The sequence below is a fragment of the Anas acuta genome, chromosome W (assembly GCF_963932015.1).
Source record: "Anas acuta chromosome W, bAnaAcu1.1, whole genome shotgun sequence".
Lineage (NCBI taxonomy): Eukaryota > Metazoa > Chordata > Aves > Anseriformes > Anatidae > Anas > Anas acuta.
In genome coordinates this window covers 28,525,926-28,550,018 of record NC_089016.1, presented here as the reverse complement: position 1 = coordinate 28,550,018, position 24,093 = coordinate 28,525,926, and the positions used below count along the sequence as shown (strand labels likewise).

General features: G+C 43.6%; 1 protein-coding gene across 2 annotated transcripts in view; it reads right to left on the bottom strand.

Annotated features, from left to right (window-relative positions):
- DCC (DCC netrin 1 receptor) overlaps nucleotides 1-24,093 on the bottom strand; it is a 347,209-nt gene that overhangs the window by 108,795 nt on the left and 214,321 nt on the right. For both annotated transcript variants that reach the window (XM_068665177.1, XM_068665176.1), the window contains 2 exons: nucleotides 14,860-15,016; nucleotides 9,468-9,622 (listed from right to left, as the gene is read on the bottom strand). In XM_068665177.1, the coding sequence (XP_068521278.1) occupies nucleotides 9,468-9,622; nucleotides 14,860-15,016 (312 nt within the window). The remainder of the gene's footprint in view (nucleotides 1-9,467; nucleotides 9,623-14,859; nucleotides 15,017-24,093) is intronic.

Genomic DNA, 24,093 nt, shown 5'->3' with positions numbered 1-24,093 from the left:
TAAAACAAAAGAGCTGAAAATCTTAATAAACTCCTACAAGCACCAGCAGTCCTCCTCCTGAACATCAGCCGCGGCGGCTCTCCGTTGGACCAAACCCCAGTGGCGAAGGAAGGTTTTGAGGAGAGAATCCCTCCAGTTTATCTGCGCCTTCACCTTGAACTCCAGCAAAATCGGAAGAAAAACGAGCAATAATCAGGGCCAAAATGCAAAGGTCGAGCAGGAGGTTACTGCTGAACACCTTCGGCACCAAATAGCATCTTTTTCCTTTCAACGGAGCGCGTGCCGCAGCACAAAATAAACTCACCGGCTATTGTGCGCATGGCACGGCACCCGCATGCCTTTTATCACACATAAATTCAGCTTTAAATGTTAACATTTGAAATATTTTGTATTTTCTTCCCCCGGCTTTCCCTTTTCATCCCATCTCATGTTTCCGACAGGCGTTGTAACGTGCTTAAGGTCTCGATATTTGCAGCGCACACAAAGCGTTTCGTAATCTTTCCTGATCCCTTCCGACAAGCAGTCATCTGGAGAGAATTGGCATTAGGTTTTCAATCTTTTCCTAAATTCTGATTTTGCTAAGTAGCAGAGAGGCTCTAGAACCGCTTTACGTCCCATTAAAATGAGACATTAAATCGTATTTCTTCTGAAGTTGGTCTTTTACAACTAACAGCGTCCTTTCTCTGAAAAAAAAATAAGAAGAAAGCAAGCAGGGCTGGCAGAGGAACAGAATATTTTCTGTTACCATGAGTTCCACGTAAACACTTCAATATATTTCCAAAAGCACTGTTTCTCTGAGAATGCCCTCCTGCTCCCATAAAAGATGGGTTCAGTAGCTCCGACTTTTTCATAAACACGAGCTACAACTGCTTGGAACGATTTTGCTGCTGCTCTCCCGACTGCCAGTTTTGGGGTTATTTGGGGGAATTTCTCCTGTTTAGGAGTCCATATAAAAGCAAAGAGTTCATGTGCACTTGGCAATACTTTGAGTGCCTCCGGAGAAGGTCCATAACTCCGTCCCTCCTCCCATCCTACAGAGCACAAGTGCTGCACATCCACGTCCCGGCCCGGCTGCTGAAACCCCACTCATGTGGGGTGAGCTGGAATCCTCTGGCAGGAGAAATGACACTCAGAGGCATACCTACAAGGGCAAAGCTCAGTCAATGTGGCTCGTTTTTGGGGTCAGAAGAGCTGGGGGAGCTGAAGAGGACTTCAGAGCTTGGGGAGGGACACTAGAAGTCTTGGCCACTTGTAGGCTTTCAGACCTCTAGTGACCCTCATTTGTTGTAGGGTCAGAAAGAGCTGGTATCCTTTTTACAGTCAACTGCTTCTTGAATCCAATTTCTGCTCTCAGGAGCCTTCGCTTCTCTTGCACAGTTTTCCTCTTTGCTGTCATTCACTTAAAATTTTGATGATAATAGTTATTAAGATCCAGGAAAGATACCAGTGCCTAAAATAGGAATGTGGGCAGCCACGTCAAAAATTGCTTGGCAACTGCCTAAAGATGCTTAATATCCCTCTCAGACCCGAATTTTTGGGCTCATACCCAGGTCCCACTGGAGACCAGAGAGAAGAGCAGCTGAATTCCTCAAGGAGCCCTCTGGCAGGTACAGGATCAAGTAGTAACCCCCAAGACCTTGAGGTCTAGAAGACGACATTGAACTTTTTTTGGAGTTACTGGTGGGCTCCAGCCTTGAGCTCTAAGTATTGATGCAGAATTACGCACGGCAGCCTTGGGACGAGAAAGCAGAGCCCTAAACATCACCTTCAAGTCGAATCCCCCAAATACGAGCTGAAAGGATTACAGTTCTACTGGTGTTATTTAATTTTTTTCTCTCTCTGGTCCCAGAGATCTTGACCTTTGCTGCCATAGCCTGAGCCAACTTCTATTCTCTTCATTGGGATTTCACAAGTATCATTCCTTACTGGAGTAAAACTCAAGTTGCGATGAAGGATCCTTTTGTAAAAACTTCTTGGCTTGCTTTCCCTTGTTGCAGTTCAGCAATTTTCTTTTTATTTTTAATGCTCATGCAGTAACTTTGCTGGATTCTCACAGATGACAACATGTTAGAGGAAAAGCAGGATGAGATTCACAGCGCGTTTGTCCTTTAGGACATGTTCAGTGAGAAGGGTTAGGTGACAGACCTAGGAACTTGTCATTATTTCCACTCTTCCCCATACAAACTCTCAGATTTCGGTGCTTCCTGACCATTACAAGCACCCTCAGATGAGTTGTAAGGGAGCAATCACCAATGTTTTATTTCTAAACCACCCGCATGGGATGTCTAAGTGCCATGGGATGCTCTGTCATTCATTAAAACCCTATGAGAAGAGATAATTAAACCAGAGGGAACCTAAAAGGTGTTTTTCCTTACTTAGTCCCATGGAAATAAGAGAAGACCTTGTTTTAAGAGGCTGGATGCTTCCACGAGCCCGTGTATGGAGGAAGAAGCTGGTTTATTGCCACAGTTTCTACTGGGGAGAACATCTCTCCGTGAGTTAAAACTTATCAAGAGACCACTACTGTAAATAAGAAACCCAAAAGTAAATATGGGATGCAAACGCACAGACAAAATAATGCCATCAACCAAGTAACAGCCTGCAGTCAGTGAGATAAATTAATTTAGAAAACGCGCTTTTGTTACAAAATGTGTTTCTGGGTGTCCAAACGTGCCCCGCGTTTGTTCCGAGGTCTGAAAACTGGAAGGAAAACCCTTCTGGACGGAGGAGCATTCAGCTGGAGGCCTCGCTATGCACTTAAGGGGAATGATAGCATCCGCAGGAATCAAAAGCAACTCCTATTGACTTCAACAGGGCCCGAAATTCAACCTTTTATTTCGAGAAACTGCCCAGAAAGATAGGTTACGGCAATCCTGGCTCTGGCTCAGGCTTCCGGAGGGAGCTTGGATAAATAATTGAATGCTTTTCTGCTTCATTTTCCTGCCCATAAAGTGGCATAATAATATATCTCCTACCCATCCTTTATCTTACCTCTTTAGACTGCAAGATTTCTGGGGCAGGAAGAAAAGTCCGGATGAAATAAAGATAAAAATTCTCTGCTCCTTCTCCGCAAGTCGGTCCAAGAGAAGTACGTCACTTGGCATAGCGGTGCTTGTGTGTCTCAGCAGATTTGGAGCAGAATTACGACACACTTCTAGGCAGAGATGCTTATTATTTATGAAAATAAATGATTAGATGACAACTGGTGGGTTCTTCATACCAACTTCATACCAACAACTTCCATGAACCACAAAAGGCAGGGAGCATGCCGGGTAGAGAGACCTCGACCATGGAGAATCCATCTTCTCGTTTAGAGCCCTTGGAGTATTTTCACTGAGCTGGATTATTTTGGGTAAACACGGTTTGCAGAGAAATCAAAACATTGGGAAGACGCGGTGACAGCTTTCGCTTCTCGCAAGGAAAACGAAACAAAATATTGCCATGGCGCTGAAACACCCGGTAATATTTCCCAAACAGAAAAATGCCGTTCCGAAATATTTCTCAACGGCTTTCACATGACTTCAGTGTAAGGTTTTCATGGGTTTTACATGCAGGATGACAGAATGAAATATATCGGTTCATTAGGGCAATGAAAAAGGAAAACGATCAAAAAAATACTTCAAAATACAGCCAGCATTTTGTTGACTATTTGTATGAAGACGACAGCTTCATAATTTCCCGTGAACCATGAACCTCCAGTCTTTTTCCTACTCTTCCTCTACTCACCCTATATTTAAATTGATGTTTTAATCCCATGTTAAAACCTCCTGCCAAGAGGAACACCTGAAGCTTTGGGTTTCACCCAACAGAGACCGTTATTGCTTCTGCCTTAAAACTTCTTCAGTCCTACAGTTTTGGAGCAACTGGGAGACTGGGAGAAAAGGCAAAACCGCTGCAGATTCCTTTGGGAAACAAATTTCAACTTGTGGGTTTGGTCAGATGGGAGGAGACGGGAAGGAAGAGAGCACAGATGGCACCACACGCTCTGCTCCATGAGGATGTAAGCACAGAGAAAGAGAAAAGGTTTTAACTTCTTTCACGAGTAATTTCTAAATGGACACCAAGACTTAAAGAAAGTCTCAGAAAGAGGATGCAATGTCAATTAAATTCGGTTTTAATTGCAGTATTTCATATAGCAATGCAACTTTCTAATGAGACCGAGGGGGCAGCAGAGGTGGTCAGAAAAAAAGCACCCAAAACCCACCCAAAAATAAAAAAATAAAATAAATGACTGCATTATTTCGGGGAGGCGAGAATCAATCAAGAAAAAAGTTCAGAATATTTCTTCTTTTCTTTGATTCTTTTTCCCAAAGTCTTTAGGAAGCCGTACAATCCCAGTTTTCGTTTTTCTCTGATTTCATCCCTCCTTATATCACCCTTTTGTTAAAAAAACACTCATAATCAGCCTCTCCACGACGCACAGGACCCACAATCTCATCAGGGAGGCGCGGACGGAGTCACTGAGCCTGCCTTAAGGTACCGCGTTGTGTTCCCCAAGGGAAATGAGAAATTCAAGGGAAAACGAAAAAGATGCAAAACAAGTCATGACATTAATGCTAAGCAGATTCCGAAGACTAAAATACCCGGAGATGGTCTTCAATCTCAATTATCAGTGCTAACAACCTCTAACAAGCAGTTCTTCTTCAAGTTTATTCATACCCCAAGAGGCACGGACACGGCCCCGAAGGGGGCAGAGGATGGACAAGGAGTACAAGAGCGGTGGCAGGAGCGATGCTTGCCGTGGGAGAAAGCTCCAGCTTCCCCGCACAATAAATATTTATCATTTCCATCTTATTTGAAATGATCGCCGGGTTGAAACAAACAAAAACAAGGCAGGGAGCAGGGGACAAAATTCATACTGCAGCCACGTCTGTGGGATTCGAGAGTGTATTTTTCCAGTGCCCGAGGCAGCACTGAGGCCAGCAGGGAGGTCGGAGGCGTTACCTGGACCAGCGCTGGGGACAAACCAAGTGTCCTAAGGGCCAGGCTAGAGCGAGACCAGAGCTGCAAAGCGAAGCACGTACCTAGAGCAAAGACCCGGAGCTGTCTGACCCCCCGCGAGTAAAAAGAAACCTATTTCAAACACGTTCCCTGCCTGTGGTGCTTACTAGGGGGAAAAACGAGCAGCAAATAAAAACAACGGCCAGAATGAGCTCTAATTGCAAAGTGGTTTCAAATTCAGGAACTGCAGCCAGAAGCCAAGCTTCACTCCCAGGAAAAAAAAAAAAAAAAGAAAAAAAAGGAAAAAAAATAAAAGATTTAAAGGCCTTGGGAAAAATAAGTGGATGGAAAGCTAGACACATGAGTCAAAGAGACAGAAAAACAGACGCCACCATCTTCTCCTTCATGCCTGCCCAACATTTAGCAAGGAAGACACGTTCCATTAAAATTTCAAGCAATCGAAAACCTCTCCCCCCCTTCCCCAGCCCTCCCCGTAAATTACTCATAAAATTAAAGAGCCATGTAAGAACGGCGTAAAGTTACCCCGGGGTGCATTTTACGGAGCCATTACGGAAGGATACACACAAATGAGGGGGATATTAATGACTCCGCACAACACATTTTTCAGCGCTGCTTCCCCCTTTCATCCAACGAGGAGAAAAATTCCCTGCCGAAGCAATCCACCGGAGATGCTGGCTTTTTTTTTTTGTTGCCTGCCCTGACCCTTTCACACGCTGATAAACATCTCCCGTGTCTCGTGGCGGTGATGCTGGCCAAACCTCAAGGGGCCATTCGTCGTTGGCCATTCGTTATTCGGGGCTCTGTTGTGGACACCTGAAATTTGGCAGGCTGAGGACGCCGCCTCGGACAGAGACGAGTTTTTCCTTTCCAGTAATAAATGTGGTGTTGTTGGGAGCTGATGGATGGGGAGCAGGAGCCTCTTGTCCTCCGTTCATCACCGTGACAGCCAGTGTGGGCTGGAGGCTCCCAGCGGAGCCCAAGGGCTCCCTCGTTAAACGGGACTAGCTGCAGGGCTTATAAAAATTATTCATTTTTTATTTCATCAGTACACAAAGGTCTGAACAAACCAAGTGCTGTTGACTAGCACGAAATGATTTAGCATCATTTAGAGCGACAATATTATCAGCATCATGACAAATTGATGCCCAAAACCAGTTGATATGGCTCTAGCACCCTCTGAAACACTCAACACCCAACAGCAGCAGGGTCTGGCCCTATTTGGGGACCCCGAGAGGTATCAAAAACGGATGGGTCTGATGCAAGACATCAGAAAATTCAATTACTCCAGCACATGCAAACTTAATCTGTGTGGGTCAACATATATGGAACCGATTGTGTCTGATAAAATCGTCATCCGCGGGCACTTTAGAGACAACGCTGCCTTCCCTTGCTTTTCATGTCAAATCTCATTGCGTTCATGTTAATGATCTTTTAATTTGCTATGCGGTTTTGACATTTCTCTGACAAACGCACGTTACAAGAGACTGCGACTGGAATTTTGTTCGCGTCCTTTCAACGTTTCCTGTGCAACTAATGCCTTCGAAGGATATTTGGATATTGTCTCCACTGCGAAACTTGGAGTGAGAAGAAGAAAACCAACTTGAGTAGCTTCTGGTGCAATTGCTTTAATGTGGTATCAATGGCAGGTTTTGTCTTTTGAGACAAAAAACTTAGGTGCAGCCAGCCAGGGATTAAATAATACATTTATCTTCCCCATCATAATCACAAAAAATGACAAGCTCTTCTGCCAAAGGGACTGATTTCTGAGGTTACGTGCACCAGCCCCCAATGGGAATTAAAAGTCATTAGTGTCAGCTTCTCTGGAAATCTGGATGCTGAGTGAAGTAACTCGGAAAGACATTGATGAACTCTAAGAGCTTCCGAACTCTACCCTCGGTGTTTGCCTCCCCTTAGTAATATTCAAGTCCGTCCACGCATCTGTCTGAGCCCAACACGTGTATGCCCACCTGCTCTAAGTCAGCTAAAAGTTGAAATATCGGTTTAAACAAAGTACGGGTTGGCCATGTAAAGACACAGCTATCCAGTCTAAACATTAATTTTCATCACTGAGTGACCGATGGTGATACCCTCTCCCGTTGTGAACCTAAAACCTGACTTTCCCCAGAGCCTGCAGTTATCACTCCCAAATAACCCTAGGACAACTGCTGATCGTAGTCCCTCTTCCTCTTGGCTTCGAGATGGGCGGGAGGATCCAAAGTGGAGGTCTACAAATGCATCGAGCCCGGTTTCTGGCCACAAAACCACGTCAGTTTGGGACCAGAAACCTTCACCCAAATGGAGAGGGAGAGCCCAGGAGCATTTAATGCTGCCCCACGCAGATAAATGGCCTCCTAACTGAGGGTTTCTGTGAAAAAAGGGGAGGAAAAGGTTTAATCTTTGGCCAAGTGGCTGCTCTATGCAGAGGACAAGAAGGTGGAGGCTCACCTCCAGGGGCAACCATGGGGGGCTGAGATCTGCTCCCACAGGAGGAGGCAGACATACAGGTGGGCTTCTGCAAGTAGGTATGAGCAAACCTCAGAAATTAGTAGTTACGCCTCAGAAAGATGCCGTTATTAATTGTCCTTCACGAAGCTGCCCGGGTAGAAGTTGAGATGTCAGCGCGCGCTAAATTGATTTCCCTGGGACGGCGATGATAAGGCCGCAGCGATGCCTCCGCGTTTCTTTGGGGCACACCAACATGCCTCCCTATTCATCTTCTCTTCCAGCAGCTAACACACACATCACGGAGACGCCGATTTATTAGGAAGCCGCCTTTAATTCCTAAGGGATGTGAAAAGCCGTGAGCTGGTCCCGCAGCGGGGAACCCCTTTCAAACCTCCGATGGACATTTTCAATCCCCCGTGCAAGAATAGAGGCCTTTCTTTATTCTCGACTTCCAAGCTGCTTTAACAGCATCTTGAGGAGGCAAAATAATAACTCACAAAGTCTCCACATGTGGTATGAAAAGATTAGACATGGCTTAAGCAGGCAGGGATTTAAATCCGGGCCGATAATACTGTAGTGAAATTATATGCCATAAAGGCAAGGAAAAAGGGGTTGCAGTTTACCACAAAAAAAAAAGGAAAAAGGAGAAAAAAAAGGTTTAATCTGGGGACAAAAACCTTCATATAAATCCAGCACGTATATTGTGGATGATTATTTCAAAAAGCTGGGACTTGTTCTGTTGATCTTTTAAACTGATTACCGAGCAAATGTATGCACTTTTAGAAACAGGCACTGACAGACATGAATTTCAGATGTCCTTTTTCATCAGCTTTTTTCTTCTTTAACAATGCCGGATTGCATAATACTTCGGATATTTTCAAATAATGTGGAAATTCAATTTCGGGGCAGCCATGTAATTTATTGTACAATAGTTACAGCGTGTTCGAAAAGACAGCCACACCGAGGCTGACTGCCTCCCAGGACCAGAGAGAGTTGTTTCAAAAATGATAAGATAATTTGGTCGCCGGTGAAAAGCGAAGAGAAAAATGGAAAGCAATATTTCCTCCACGCTCTAACTTGACACTTTAGAGGAATCTTGAAGTTATTAAATAGGAAAAGATATTCCATATGTCTACGCTTGGTGTTAAACAGAGCGGGTAACTCCGGGCTGTGGCAGCATCAGTCAGTAACAGCAGGGGGAAGCGGTGCCTGCTTTTCACCTGGGCTTTGCAAAGAGCAAGATTTCCCCAGTGAAATCTTATTTTCCTTCTGTAAATATACGTATGCGCAATGCAAACATTTACAGGATCGTGTGTGCGTGCGTTCGCACGTGTTTTAACAGAGAGAAATTGCTGATAGTTAAACGACGCTGATGCTTATTTGCTTAAAATTTGCTTATTACTTTCTAAAAACTCAGATTCCTAAACTGACTTTCAAGCGTTATTTACCCAAAAAGGGCTGAAATACAACCCTGGTTATGTTTGCACACAGCAATTGCATAATTGGAAAGAAATGCAATAAACAGCAAAGCAGTCTCAGAGCAGGAGCTGAAGTGGTTCCTGCACCCATCTCTGTTTGAATGGGAGATGCTCAGGTCCCCAGATGCTAAGAACTGGTTATCAACACTATTTTTTTTGAATAACTCCTCTAAACAACAAATTTTGCTGTGGAGGGGCTAAAGTCACATTGCTTTCTCTGCAATAGCCCTTCTTGGACCTTCCAAGGGAGATAAACTGTTGTAGGATAAACTCAATAAATTCCTCTTCTTTCTGGAGACCAGGAAATATTTACAGGTGAGACATGCAGAATGTGAAAAGGCAGAACTGAAAGTTTCCAAATACTCCAAAAATTAATAAAACATACTTAGAGGTGAATGTTAACTAATGGAAAATACTCATTTTTAACTACAAATCCCAAAGCCTACGTTTCAGCATCATTTACGCCGTGACGTGACAGACGATGGGACGTGTGAGCATCAAAGCTGTGACCCAAAACTGTGACAGAAGATGGGACGTGTGACACCGAGGCAGAATTGTGGCCCCGACCCCGACCCCACTCACACTCGGGCTGCGTGGCCACCTTGACGGGCTGCGAGCTCTCGCCGGGTCCCCACTCGTTGAAGGCCACCACGCGGAAGGTGTAGGTCTCCTCCGGTCGCAGGTTGCCCACGGTGAGCTGGAGAGTCCCGGACTGCGACGTGTTGACCGCCCGTTCCCTGCAACGACAACAAAAACAACTTGAAAATGCATTTTGGGTACTTCTTTCTGCAGCCGGTAGCTTGCAAGGTGTGATTACTTATCAAATTTCGGTTCAGAGCTTGTTCGTCTGTAAGGTTTCTTTTTGATTTCTGCTTTCAAAAACCTAATTCGAGTAATGGTGCCTACTGGGAATGTGGCAAGCGCTACAAAAGGCTTGTATTTTAGCACTTCAGAAGTCATATAGCACGTTGGTCCTTTGCCTTTTTTAATAAAACAGCAAAGTAATATTGATGGAAAAACAATCTGCAAAGGGAAGCGGGTAAAAATGTGGCTGATTTCCTAAGGATGGCGTTCCTGAATACGTCTCTGTGACAGTGGCACCTGTGGTATATGAAATTCTGGAAAATTGTATGGTTTATAGCATTGATTTGGTAAGTCTTTTACATTACCTTAGTAAGAAATTAAAAATAAGTGCACCTATATGGTGCAATCGGTACCCACATCACCACGGAGCATCCCTGAGCTCAGCCAAACCTGCGTTTTATTTAGGCTGAGGGTGCTGAGCCAGCACCAAACTCTGATCCTGTGCACTTTGGGATGTAGGTGTGAAGTGTTACGATGAGAAAACTCTGACAAAGCCCGTTTTGTATCTGGATTTGTATCTGAGGAGACCCAGGGCTGCCGTTCCTCTTCTCAGAGCTGCCCTTGGTGCATCACAAACCGGCCTCAGCCCTTTGGAGACATCAAAGCGAGCGCTTTGGAATTAGCCTCTGATGATGGCTGCATCTCCACGGGCAATCTCAGCAGCTTCAGTGCTCATCTTCTGTTGGTGATGGTCCCAAATCCCACCGGTGCCAGGCCACGCCACCCCTAGATAAACACGAGTCCACGTGAAGCTCGGCTGCTCCTGCTGGAAATAGCACCCAGGCGGGCAGTAGTTGGAGGTCTCCACCGCCCACTCCATCTCACAGCATTCACCCATCACTTCCAAGGCTAATTAGCTCGAGTCCAATTTTAATTAGCTCAGGTCTGTGCCTAGGTAATCTGATGTGTTCCAGTTTGGGAGCAGCAATGAAAAGAAGAAGCTCGGGGGAGCAGCCTTCAGGTGAAAAACCCCACAAGTTTCCCTGTTCCTAGCCAGCAAGTGCTTTCTCTCCATGCACCTCAGGAGAGCACTGAGCAAATTAAACCTTTACATGTTTTATTTCCCTTAATTTAGGTTTTCTAGCTGAAACAAGAGCATCTTCCAAGCACAACAAGAGAAACTGAGAGCCACGCTCATCTCACTCCTTTTCTACCCCAGATCAGTGCTCTGAGGCTGCCTCGTGTTATTCCCTCAAAATGCAAACATTTTAATTTCCCTTGCTTCATTTCTGTATGTCAAGATCCTGTAACTTCAAATGAATAAGGACTGCAATAAAAAAGTGAATGTTCCCAATCCGCCTGAGTAGGGACCGAAAAAATAACCAAGCAAAAACCCCAGGGCTGAGACCAAGACATTGGGGCAGTGCAGAAATTCCCTAAAAAGCACCAAACGTCCTCGAGCCAGGCACCTTTATACTTTGGGTTCTCTTTTTCAAGTCTTGGCCATAAATTACGGGCTAAAAATAAAAGCCCTTGACTAAAGTCATTCATGTCCTTGTAAAATGGAGGCCTCGACATGTAATTTCCAGTGACTGAGGATCATGTTACATTACAGTATCAGCATGTAAAAAAAGATAATTACAGTCCCCATATATCTCCTAGGTGTGTAACAAATGCTTTTATAATGTTTCAAACACCTAATTAGTTACCTCGAGTAAGACAAGTCATGTTAATGCTCCTCGCTGTGAAATGAATACTATTAATTTTAAAACGGGTGGACTTCCACCACCTTGAGCTCTTTTTTTTTTTCATCCCCTACTATCGTTTTCCCAGGAAATAACACAAAGTCCTTGATTATAACAAGCAAAACCTCCGAACTAATGTAAACAGTTCATCTGGGACTGATATTTTAGACCTTAAGCTGAATTCTAAAGATAGGCTCTAATCAAATAGAAGTTTTTGCATTCAATTAAGCGGTCCCTTGATTCATTTCTTCGCTCTGCGCCGTGCAGGCAGCGAGTTGGGGAGCTCCGTTGGCTGCTCGTGCCTACCTGTGCATTCATTAATTTGGCGTTGAAAACAAATTGTAGTGAACGTTCAACTGGAAACCAAGCAGCTCCCCATCTTGCAAGAGCCCTTCATCGAAGGAATTCGTGTTATGTTGGAATACCGTTGATTTCCTCCTCCTTTTCTGTTAGGATCAAGGCATCCCAGTTCTGTATTTTCCTCCTCCTTTTGTGTTAGGATCAGGGCATCCCAGTTCATTCATTTTATTTATTCATTTATGTTTGCAAACATTCGGTTAAAGAAGGATGGCTACAAATCAGAACCCATTATTTAAACCAATTCGCCATTTCCAAGGCTGTAATAAAACACTGAACACTATTTTGGGGCTTTGTGTCTCCTCTAAAATGTCAAACAGGAATATATTATTGTATAAATATATTATTGTATAAATATTTCTCTCTTATCAATCATTTTTTAATTTAAAGCTTTAATTTTTAATTTTAAATATAGCACGTAAATTCTCACTGAGGTGGCAGAATTCATTCAATACTCCGGACAGGCAATTAAATATGGCTTGAGATTACATGCGAGGGGTTATTTTTTGTTCTGTGGCTACAAGATCAAAAATAAGCAATGCCTCTTTCCTTGTGATGACTAACACACACAAATATCAAATGCCCGTGTGAATCAATGCTCACTCGGTACAGAAGCAAAGCAGCAAAGACGGATGAGAAGAGCGAACAAACAAACAATCAGGCTGAGAGTGAGTCCAAACAACAAAAAGAGACCAAAATTCAAAACGAAATATTGGATCAGGCCGATTTTGCAAATGTTCTCAAGGAAAAGTTGCAACTCTGAAGTCGTTTTGTAATTAAATGGTGGCCACATCCAGATGCAAACGCTGTCGGTTTTGAGGAAGTTGATAGATGAATATATTTAATATATGATTATATATATAATTTCGGTGTTTTCCACCTGAAGATGACCTCTAGCAACAAAAAACATAATTTAAAGTTCAGTATGGGTGGATGAGATGAGGGCAGCACCACTCCCAAGAGCTCACCGTCTGGGCAGTGCAATGGGAAACACAGCAAGAAAACAGAGATTTACCTCTTCCACTGCAGAACTTGACAAGCATTTTTAATCTTTCAATCGACCTTATTTCTTGGGTATGAAAGAGTTTGTTTTCGGGGAGCTTATAATGTCAAGTAAAAGGTAAAAGAGCTCCGTTCTTTCCCAAAACTGCTCTCCATCAGGGCAGGATGGATTTTTATGTTACGTCTATGCCTGTACCTTGCAGAGCTGTATCCATTGAAATTCATGCATTATATTCTAATACCATATTTAAACAGAAAAGAAGAACAATAAAATGCGTGCTTCGGTTATGTATCTGCTAACAGATCCTATACATGAAAAAAATATTTGTTCCTTTTTTTGTCAGTAGTCTGCTATTACCAGCAAGTGGCACGGAGTATATCACTTTTTAATCTGAACTTTTTCTCAACCCAGCAACTTTCCTGAGTGCAGAGGTATTGGTTGGCTGTTTATTTCCTAATAGATTTCAGGTTTGTTTTATCCTTTCCTCAGAACCCTGCCTTTTACCTTTAAGTGCTCTTTCCAGTCATCCTTATCTGCAAGAAAAACCATTTGATCCCCCGCCGGATGCCTGGCAGAGCACGAAGATTAAAGAGCATCCCGTCAGAAGGGCCCTGGTGATTACAGCACAGCAATAAGCACAACCGCTTCCAAAAGTGGCTTCTTTCAAAGGGCTGAGCCAAAGAGCCCTTACGGTGGAGTTCAAAACACAGGGGACAACTTCTCTGGATTGTCCCCAAAGCCACCGCGTGTGCTGGTGCTGCCTCCTGCCACGCAAATCGTCACGGGGTGAGCTCCTTATTCCAGACTCGCAGTAATTTCTCTGACAATTCCTTTGCATCCCTGAGGTTAATGTCAAACCCATTTGTATTTTATCTTTAAAAATAAAAAGAATAATAGCTCTTTTGGAAAAATAACATGTAAACAATGAAGTCAAAGAGCTCAAAAATTCCACGGAAGCTTTCGAAGAAAAAAGACACTCGCTGGTACTTTGAGCAGCACCACAAATTCTGGAAGAAAATGACTTTTAACGCAAGGGAATCCAGGGGGGGGGGCTCCTTTTACATCTTCAGTAATTCCAAACACACCAACGAGTCCCAAAGGTTTTTAAAAAAGTAAAGAAATGGGAATCCCCTTGCACGGCACATGTCCTATCCCACCGTGACCAGCACTGATGGGTATAGAGAAATATTAGGACCCAGTTGTACAAAATAATTGATTCTGCCGCATGAATCCTCGTTTTGTACCCAAACTGGGAGGGACACGGGGACAGCTGAGGATCCTCAGCTTTACACACACATGTACCAGTCGCCAGCCAGCAGTGAAATAAAGGATGGGATACTCAAAGCGAGTTCTTCGGAGTGATTGCACAGGAAGGGAAAAGCACGGGGTTCTTCTCAGGCATCAAATATTTTTTGTACGGAAAATAAAACCCAAGTAACTGCGCAGTACCTGTTCGAGTGTGACATGAGCATATATCATGAGGAATCAGGAAAAAGAGCAAATAATTTCTAGTGCCGTTATAACAAAAGAGCTATCTGCTGGGCAGCAATCAGCCGTGGCTGGAACAGCCCAGGCTGGCCTGCTGCACTCGCAATCATGTTAAAATCTTCATTGTCCTCTCCCCAACTGTTTTTGAGACCTTGCAGTGCTCTGAAAGCATCCTCCTCTCGAGTTGATTAGGGCTCAACAAATTCGCCTCCGCTGGGGATGCAAACAACACTTGAGCCCGTGGCTTCGGGGGAAGATGAAAGGTAAAACATGGAGCTAACAATGCTTTATTTTAGATGGCCGAGTAATAGCCGGAGGGGTAGGATCCATGGACATCGCTGTCATCCAAAACAGTCCCTCGTAGCAAGACGACAAGTCTTGTTATATAACCGTTGACGTGTCGTCTACAAAAATAGACCGCAACAAAAGGCACCGCTGGCCTCAAAACATTGGGTTCGATTTGTTTCGTTTCCACACGCGGACAGAGGGAAGAACACAAGGTTATGAATCTTTTGCAAGACGATGGTTGACTGTCCTCAACGAGGGACAGTCCCCTGGGCTTCAAGAGGACACCTACCTGTTGATGCCTTCCCTGGAGAAGAAGACCGTGTACGCCTGGATGCTGCCTCGGGCTTCGGCGGGCGGGCGCCAGCTGAGACGGACAAATCGGCTGGAGACCAAGACAGGGACCACATCTCGGGGGGCAGAGGGGAGGACACTGGAGCTTAGGACAGCTGGAGGGGAAGGAGAGGACACAGTCAGAGAGGCCGGTGGCACGGAAGTGGCGGGGTTGGCGGGAGGCGCCGTGGAGGGCACGGCTGAGGTGTCACGAAACAAAGGGCCAAGGTGGCACGGAATAAGTGTGAATAAATGAGAAGGGATGAAAGAAAGAGGGGAAAAAAAAAAAAAAAAAAAAACTAACAGTAAAATCACACCTTAAGACACGGCATCCTCAACCAAACAGCAACATGGAAAACTCAAGCCAGCTACTTCCTCAGGATACTTGAAAATTATTTCTTGTCCGTGTGATCACAGCGTCTGATAAATTCATTGCTTTGCTCCTATTTCAGTGCTCTTGTCTTGTACGCCCCAAGCAGCACAAGTATTTAACCTCATAAACATGCAGTAACTGGCCGCTCAAAGCCTCAAGCCTCCAAACCTTTGGTCTGGGAAAAGCAGAAACTAAGTGGGGTGTTTCAGCACCCGATTTATTAGGTAATCACATCAAAGTGGGAAAAAGCAAGAAGGAAAGAAATATTGAGACTTTTTTTTACATAGAAAAGCTTTCTGTCTACAAGCAAAATCCAGAAATGAATAAACTGCAGGCTCAAGCAGTAGAATTCACTTTTAGAAAAGCACCTTTCAGAGCATTTAAGGGTTTGGTTGTTGCCCACCAAGTCCACATGAAAGCCGGCCAACCAAATTTTCATCATTGGTATCAAACCAAAAGCATTTTTTTTTCCATTATTACAAGCCTATTTTGGACCAACACCCATGCAGACACTGTAAACTCTATTAGTAGCATTAATCTACTGTGAGATCATTAACAGTGGTTTATTACCTAAACAGCTCATGAAGAATAGCTTTCTGTGAAAAGCACGACGCTCACTAAATACCGGCGCAGAGTTTCCTTATACTGTCCCTAAATTGTTTTTTTAAGAGCAATTAATACCGTTATTATTAATAACAAATATTATTACCCCTTCCTTATGGAGATCAATCCCAAACCGGAGGGAATTAAGAAATTTCCCAGGGGCATTTCCAGAGTAATGAGGTGTTGAAAGAAAATATTAAGCCCTAGCCTCAGCTCTTTTGGCTGCGAAGTTGCGATCCATTATTTGCACTGAGATTGTGTTTAGTGTCCTTAGTCATGGGCCACTGCTCTAAATAATGTGCAAACACAAGACTAAAGTATAATCTGTGTACATTTATAGGAGGAAGAGACACAACTACTTCGCTGCACGGTCAGAGCGAGGAGATTTGGGCTTCTGGTCTGTTCCGTATGTTGACTCGTGTCTTGGAAGCGCATTGGCTTCTAATGAGCCGTGTTGGGTAAACATCTCTAGAGAAGTATCAAGGGCAAGATCTGGGGAAAAAAAAAAAAAAAAAAAAAAAAAGACACAGAGAAACCTGCAAGGCTTTTTCGGTGGAATTTTTGTGCTTAGATTCAGAGAACTGCCCTGTTATTAACAATTTTGGCATCTGAGACCTTGTAGAAACCCTCAAGTTCCCCTACAAACCACCCCAGTATGCAATTCCTCCACCGAGGAACCATCCTCGTGGCAAAGCACGGCAGTCTTTCACCAAAGTCTTTCCCACCAAAGCTGGTTTGGTGTTCAGAAACTTGAGCTACAATAACCCAAAGTCTTGACATTTCGATTACTCTACACATGATGGGTGTCTAAGGTCCCCCCATAGAAAACAGGGAGATGATGGAGCCTAAAAAGCTACTCAAACCAGGAAAAGGCATCTACCTTTAAACCTGCTGAATAAATATCTTAAATCTGGAGGTGAATCCATACCCACGGATGCTGCGGTGGCTGACCTGCCAGGTGCCCGTTTAAATAACAGGAAAAAAATGAGGGGAAAAGCAGCAAGATTTGGACTACATTTCTAGCCCACCAAGTACTTCTTTTACTTTGGCTTTCAGTAAACTCTGTAGAGCTATCACTGACAAAAGCAATTTCCCTTTTATCGTTGCTAGCAGTGAATAGTAAACATATATTGTACAATATAGGAAGACATATAACCCGGAATTATCTCAGCAAGCAATATCTGAAATCCTTCACTCTTTCATGTGACTCCACAAGATCAATCCACCACTGCTTAAACCATCTACATCCGAGCTTGACAGGGGCTGATTTTAGCCCGATGTGGTTTGAATTAACTCCTTATGAGGTACATCCCTCTCTGCTCTCGTGGCGGTGTGAACAATCACCTACCTCTGTACAAAGCGAGCACGAAATCAGACTGCTCCCATTCATTTTCCACAGGTGCAAATGACTCAAGAACCTACAGAGAAGGCCTGAATATAGCCCAATAGGCTCTGATTTCCGTGTTTCCTTTATGAAGCCACATGAAGCATCTCAAATTATGACCAAATCTCCCACTATTTTTAATCCAGAATCGGCTGTGAGTATTGTGACCTTATTATTACTTTGCCAGTAGGATGCATGCTTGCACTGGGTCCTACTGGTAGCATCTTGAAAAAAGCAAACATTTTTAGAGACTGTAGAAATGGAGGTTCTTGCTTACAGCCTTTAGTGTTGAAAATAGATCAATTATAAAACACGTTTTCACAGTTTTTGGTTTTAAATAGACGTGAATACGTCTGCATACAGGTAGGGAGAAGTCCTGGCAGAAGCATCCTTTTCCCCTTAAAATGGTGTCTTTAGAGACCAGCAAAAGCTTTTGGGGATACACAAGAAGAGATGATGAATGAATGGCAAAAAGCTTTGAAATCATATCCCACAATGGATTTGGTATCAAAAAGATGTAACATCATTACTGCCAAGCAAAGGTGGGAATAGGTGATGTGAGTTTATTCACGAGCTTCTCCTGGTAAGAGACATGGGTGCAAATCCTATAAAACCAAGAATGAATGAATGAATGAATGAATGAATAAATAAATGATTTCACTGCAGTGCTTCTGGGACTTTAATGTAGTGCTACATCCCAGATCTCAGCCTAGTTTTTATATCTCTGTACCAAAAAGACTTGTTTGCCTCTCTTGCAAAATTACCAACTTGAAAGAAAAAAGAGAAAAACAATTGTTTAAGAAGAAAAATAAGTTGAAAAGTGGCTGTGTGTTCAGAAACTGTTGGTCTTGTTTTTCAGCTGGCAATTATGACTTTGATCTAAAAATTATCCTGGTAATCTGCACCGAGGACCAAGTCCTGAACTACTTAAGGTGAATTTGACTTTTCTGCTCTTAAAGCAATTAAAATTTGCATGCTTTTAATTACGCATGTTTAATTCACATCCAAAATCGGAGCCTGTTACACATATGCCATATTGCCACACCCATATATAATCATTTTTCAGGTCATAAATTAATACACAGATTGATAAGCAAGATGAGCTATGTATAGGATCTGCCTATACCTCCCAGCAAGTGGTTGATTCTCATGACGCTATCCATTTAGCAATTTTTTTTTAATTGCAACCTTAGCTAAGCCAAGACTTTTGCAGTCACTTGCCACTGATTTAACACTTGCGGTATGCTAAAATAAGAACACGCACTATAGGCTATCCATACTTTTAAAACGCTGTCAATTAGAGCTTGTTGGTAAGATTTGAAACTCGATATTTTTTCAAGAAAAGCGAGAAACCTCCCGCACTTACAACCTTCAACTTCCTGCTGCAAATCACACTTTCCTTAAACAGGCCACGTACCCTGGTGCCAAAATACGACATTTCAAGACATCCAATGGAAGTTTTCAACCAACGACACTACATCAAAATATCTGTCATGCTTTCTAACAGCTTTTTCAATTCATCAGTTTGCTATTTTCAATACAGATATGAAGGGTTTATATACGTATATTTATTTCCATTTAAAAAGACAACATTTTTGCTGAATGCATTTAAGCATAAACGGAGCGTTCGTGTTTTATGTTAAGCAATTCATTTCAGGGCAACAAGATGCTTTATTCATGCAAAAATATAAACTTTTGGACTAATTCAAGTCTCCTCCCAACAGCTTCCTTGTGTTTAGCACTTTCAGTCGGTTATTCATACAGCATGAATTGCAAGTGTAAGAACATAAAACTCTTTTCATCCTCAGTACTAAATGGAAAAGTTATTTACGGGGAATTTTAATGCCACAAATAACATCAAACCTGTCCTTGTGGTCTAGTGGTGCTCAGTACAGCCCAGTCAATATAATCTTTTGTGGCACTCTTGCACTGAGGGAATTCATTATTTTTTTGCCAGCACCCCTCTGACCCATCTTTCACAGTTTTCTCTACGGAAGGTGTAAGTTATGTCTGAGAAAAACCTCCCTGCAGGAGTATCTGTAACCAGAGAGATGCTGTGGATGTAACACCTAGGAACGGAAAAAGTGAGGCGTTCTTCCACTGAAATTGGCTTACATAAGAAGATCTGTAATAGATACCAATTTGGGGAGAGTCATCATCTTTTAGAACACAGACACTTTGGATAGAATTGTTCCCATTTCACTTTACGGAATATGCCCGTTTATTTTAATGGGGCCGCGCCATTAAATCGCGTCACTGCAGGGGAAGTTTAGGGACTGACGACAATTTCTGGACAAAGCCTCGGAGGCGGTTCCTGAGCCACGGCTGGGATTAAAACCAGTTCTTAATTTCTTTTCTTCCTCCAAAAAAAAAAAAAATCAATCAATATTCATTTACATCAAGGAAAGAAATAGAATGACTCTAAACAAAAACAGCAATCGTGGCTGTAGAGCATGAGTTGCCTAATTTTCCTTTGTACCAGCCACCAAACAGGAATTTGTATTAAATTGGTAACACATCACTAATTGTTTCTAATTAAACAGGCTGCACCCAGAGCTGCAGATGAGAGGAGATAGAGTTTTGCACCGTTTTATCCCAGGGAGATTTATCTGGATGAACTCAACCTCAACGCAACCCCCGGTGGGTTAGGACAGCAACCAGGATCTGAGAGGGGAAGGCAAGGAAAAAATCCACATTTCACATGGATGATCACATCTAAATCCCAGTGCTAACCTCTACTAGGAGGATGTTCCCTGGGAAAGCCCTGGGACATGGATCCAGGAGCTCTCATCACCCCAGATTAAGCAACTAAATCACGAAGCGATGAAGCAGAGAAACACGAACTGCGATGAGTCCCCGTGTTTTGGCCTGCCCATTAAGTAATTAAATTTTGATCTTGCGTCTAACAGCCGGGAGAAAAGCAGGCGTTGAATCGGATGACCTTTAGGGAGATGTGCAAGAGGTATAATTTGCTGTCTCAAATATCTATCAGATCGGACAAGTTACCGGTCGCTCATTACTTACGGCCAAACAAAACGCTCTTTTCCGCACAAGCAACTCCTCTATCACCTTTCCTGGGGACCATCTACAAAATTTGGCCTTTCCAGTTTTCATTCAACCGATTAACCATGCAACACGGTTTCAAAGCATCGCATTCAGCAGCATTTCGTCGGGCTCTGTGTATAAATCTATCCTCCAAATGCAGGCAGAGCTCGCGTTTGCCCAGCTCGTGCGTGACCGCCCGCATCTCCGTTGGATTTGTTCACACGCGTTGGGTTTTACCAACGACACCGAGCACATGCCGGAGCGTCAGGGTACATCAGCATATGCTTCAAAATTTTCAGCCCATCTGCAGTGATGCTGATTTCCCAACTAAAAGCTCTGTCCTCGCTGCCATACGAACTTCCTCCCTTCTGGCTTCTCGCGCAGCTCTTCATTATCGCTCGGTGCCGTACCGATGTTCTTCGGAACGAGTCATGCGGTACTAATTTTTATTATGCCTCTTTTATGACATTACGAACCTCGCTATAAATCACCGAGGTTCGCGGGTGTCAACAACGCCGGGTGGTGCTGTAAGGGGAGCTCTCTCCTGACTCAGCACCTCCCAGGATCAGCCCAGCGGCGCTTTCGAAGCAGCGTGTTGAAAATGGAAAATAGTTAGAGGCTTGGGAGACATCGAGAGTTGCATCCTATAGTCGTGTTGGAAGCCTCTCCGTGCCCCTGACACTACGTGGGGGCAATTGAAGGGCTGGGGACGTTGGAGGTGGATGCTACCAACTCCTCTCTGACATACAACCCCCATTTCACTGCCCTTTACAAAGCTTTGGGGTAAATTCAGCCAACAACAGCACGCAGCGCAAGCCCATTGCTCATACATCCTAGACCTACCAGAATTTCACTCACATCAGGTTTCAGTGCTACAGAAGCTTTTAATGAGATGAGATTGAGTAGGGATGTGCTGAAGATCCTCAGGATCCTCTTCTTCCATGGGAGAGAGACTCCTTTCCTCTTACAGACTATAAAACTGCTATTCACGTGCAAAGAAAAAAAAAAATCAAAAAAATCAGTCTTAATGGCTGCTTACGTAGTCAACAGATCTTATTAACTAACTGACAGTGTGCACAAATATAATAAATATTTTAAAAACCCAGGGCTGGGATCAGCTCGGTTGTTCTGTTGCTCTCCCCCTGGGTGCCGTGAGGGCATCACGGTGCGGGTGACATCTGTCATCACCAATTAGTCACCGGGAAAAACGAGGGGGGGGCTGTTGATTGCAAGCAATTCAATCACCCGCGAACGCTCCCCCAGGAGCCGCTGGTCAGTTCATCTAGTCTCCGAGCCACCGAACGATAGCTGCCGCCCACGGAAAAAGCAGAAAGAAAGCAAAGGGTTTTAAGGCAGCCGAGGGACTCGGAAGGCATTTCGTGGTCAAATACCGACGGTGCTAAATGGCAAACATAAACGGAGCCATCATCTACAGTACTCAACATGCAGCAAGGGACCAGGAGCGTGTTCATTATTTTTGCAAGTGAACTCAGCGCTGCAGCGGCTATTTCTAGGAAGGACTGGGCCAGAGGCTCGAAGGTCGGCTATTTTTTTAATTTATTTTGGCAAAAGTTTAACTGGCTTTAAAACCGAGCCCTGAGCAATTCACGAATTTAATATAAAGTTGAATAATACTTTTAGCTGAAGACCAAAAATGAAAAGGGGAGAACTTTGAAAGCACGAGAACATTTCAGTCATTTTGAGAAAGAAGTTTTTTTAGGAAGTGTTCTGGTATAGTTTTCTGATCTTCCATATTGAAATATCTTGCCATTTTCAAAGGAAGATGGCATAATTTTAATTATATCTGAGCCAAAATTGCCCCCCCGGGCCAAAATTGCACCCCAAAGCAGTGTGAGCATGGAGCACCTCCTGGTGGACCATAACGTGTTGCTGAATTTGAAGTTTGTGTACTCTGATTTTGGAGGCTTTCCATGGAGGCAGACAACGTACTCACACTTTGAGTTGTCGATCTTCAAGCCCCATCTCTAAATCTCTCGTTTAGCCCAAGTTTTTTTCACAGAGGCACGTGGCCATCCGAGTCCAACATTATGACCAATGAGACCTTCAAGGCCTTCAGTCAAATTTTATTTAAGCTTCTAAGAAAGATCTCTGAACTACACTGACCTACCCCACTCCATAAGGCTTTGCTGATGGATGGACACAAGACCTCAAGTTTTGATGTCAAGTCTCTTGAAGCTTCAGCACACGCCTGGCTTCTCTTCCAGGGATGGAGCCTCCTCACCAAACCTGGCCCAGGCTGATGGCAGGATTTAAACATCTGCTGATGCCTTCAAAATTTGGGCCAAACCCTTTGCTTTCAGAAAAAAAAAAAAAATGGGACCAAGCAGGTCCCTCTTTCTGTGGCAAGGAGGTACTTTATAACTGATTTAATAATAATAATAATAATAATAATAATAATAATAATAATAATAATAATATAAAAATTCCAAGGCGAGATTCATAGCTAAGAATCCTACAAAAAGTAAAGCAACAAAAAAAAAATCGCTATTTTTCTCTGTAGCATTTCCCTTAATTTGGCTAACCGAGGTACTTGCTCTGTATTTCAGTTCTTATGTTTTGGATTCCTCGGAACCTCATTTTTCTCAAACATTATACAATAAATTAGCCATTTTCTGTAGCTCAGGCTTCCACCAGGCACATTAGCCTTTTATAATTCCTAATTTTTATTATCGTTATTCAGCTCTCAGTGTTACTCAAAGGTTTAGCAGAAGGCGGCATATGTTTCCTTATTTGCTCGGTGGATTATTTATCAAAACTAATGACACTAGCATGAATTTGGGGGGCAGCCACGCATAGCTAATGGGGATGCTTTCGAGGCGAGACTTTCTGCACCTTTCCTCCTCGTCTGAGAAGCGAAGAATTATAAGCTAAGTGCCTACACGGTCGTGTAGCAGTTCGTATTTTCTGGTAATGAGCACAAGAGGAAAGAGCTTCTTCTCTGAAGAACTTCCTAAAATCCCCACAAGTAGTCTACCCAATTGACCCACCTCTACCAGCAGCAATACCGTGGCATCATGTTGTGGTTGCTGGCAGCTCGCGAGCTCCAAAAAATCCAAGTGAGCGTCCTTGCTGGTACACGATGGGAACAGTTTCAAGGCTACAAGCCCATTCCCAGAGCAATTAGCAAACCTGAGGTCATCGGGACCAGCCTGGGATTCTGTGAGCTGCAAAAACTGGCCAACTGTTCTTGCTTTACTGAGCCTCTGCCACCTCTTGGCTAGGCGAAAACTAAGATAACTCACTCGTTAGTTCATCTTTGGTCTTCATTGAGACAGTATTTGTCTGAAAGGGAGCCAGCTCTGACCTGCACCAAAACCATCTGAATTTCAATCAGATAGCCCAAGGCGGTGATGGAAAAAGAAGAAAAACGGCTGTGTAACAAACCCTTTTTGCCTGGCTTATGGGTGCCCATTTCCAAAGATGAGAGAAACGTCTGACTCCACGTTTCCTGGAATGCAGAAAGCGAGATTTTAAATAATCTGGATCAGCCCACACCAGGTCGAAAGAGCTAACAGTGTGCCTCACAACCCAAAAGATTTAGGGCCAAAAGCGCCACCGGCTCTTTCTCCTCACACAGAAATTTCCTACGGTTTCCAGAGCTACGAGCAGGGCTGAGGGGAGATGGGAAGGGTGAGGTCGGTTGTGTTGGGGGGAAGAGGTAGCCAGAAAATAATTCAATTTCCATTGGAAATTATTCATAGCAAAATAGCTTTACTATAAATGTGAAAAAAAGAAAAACAACAAAAAAAGTCCTGCTCCTGGCTTAC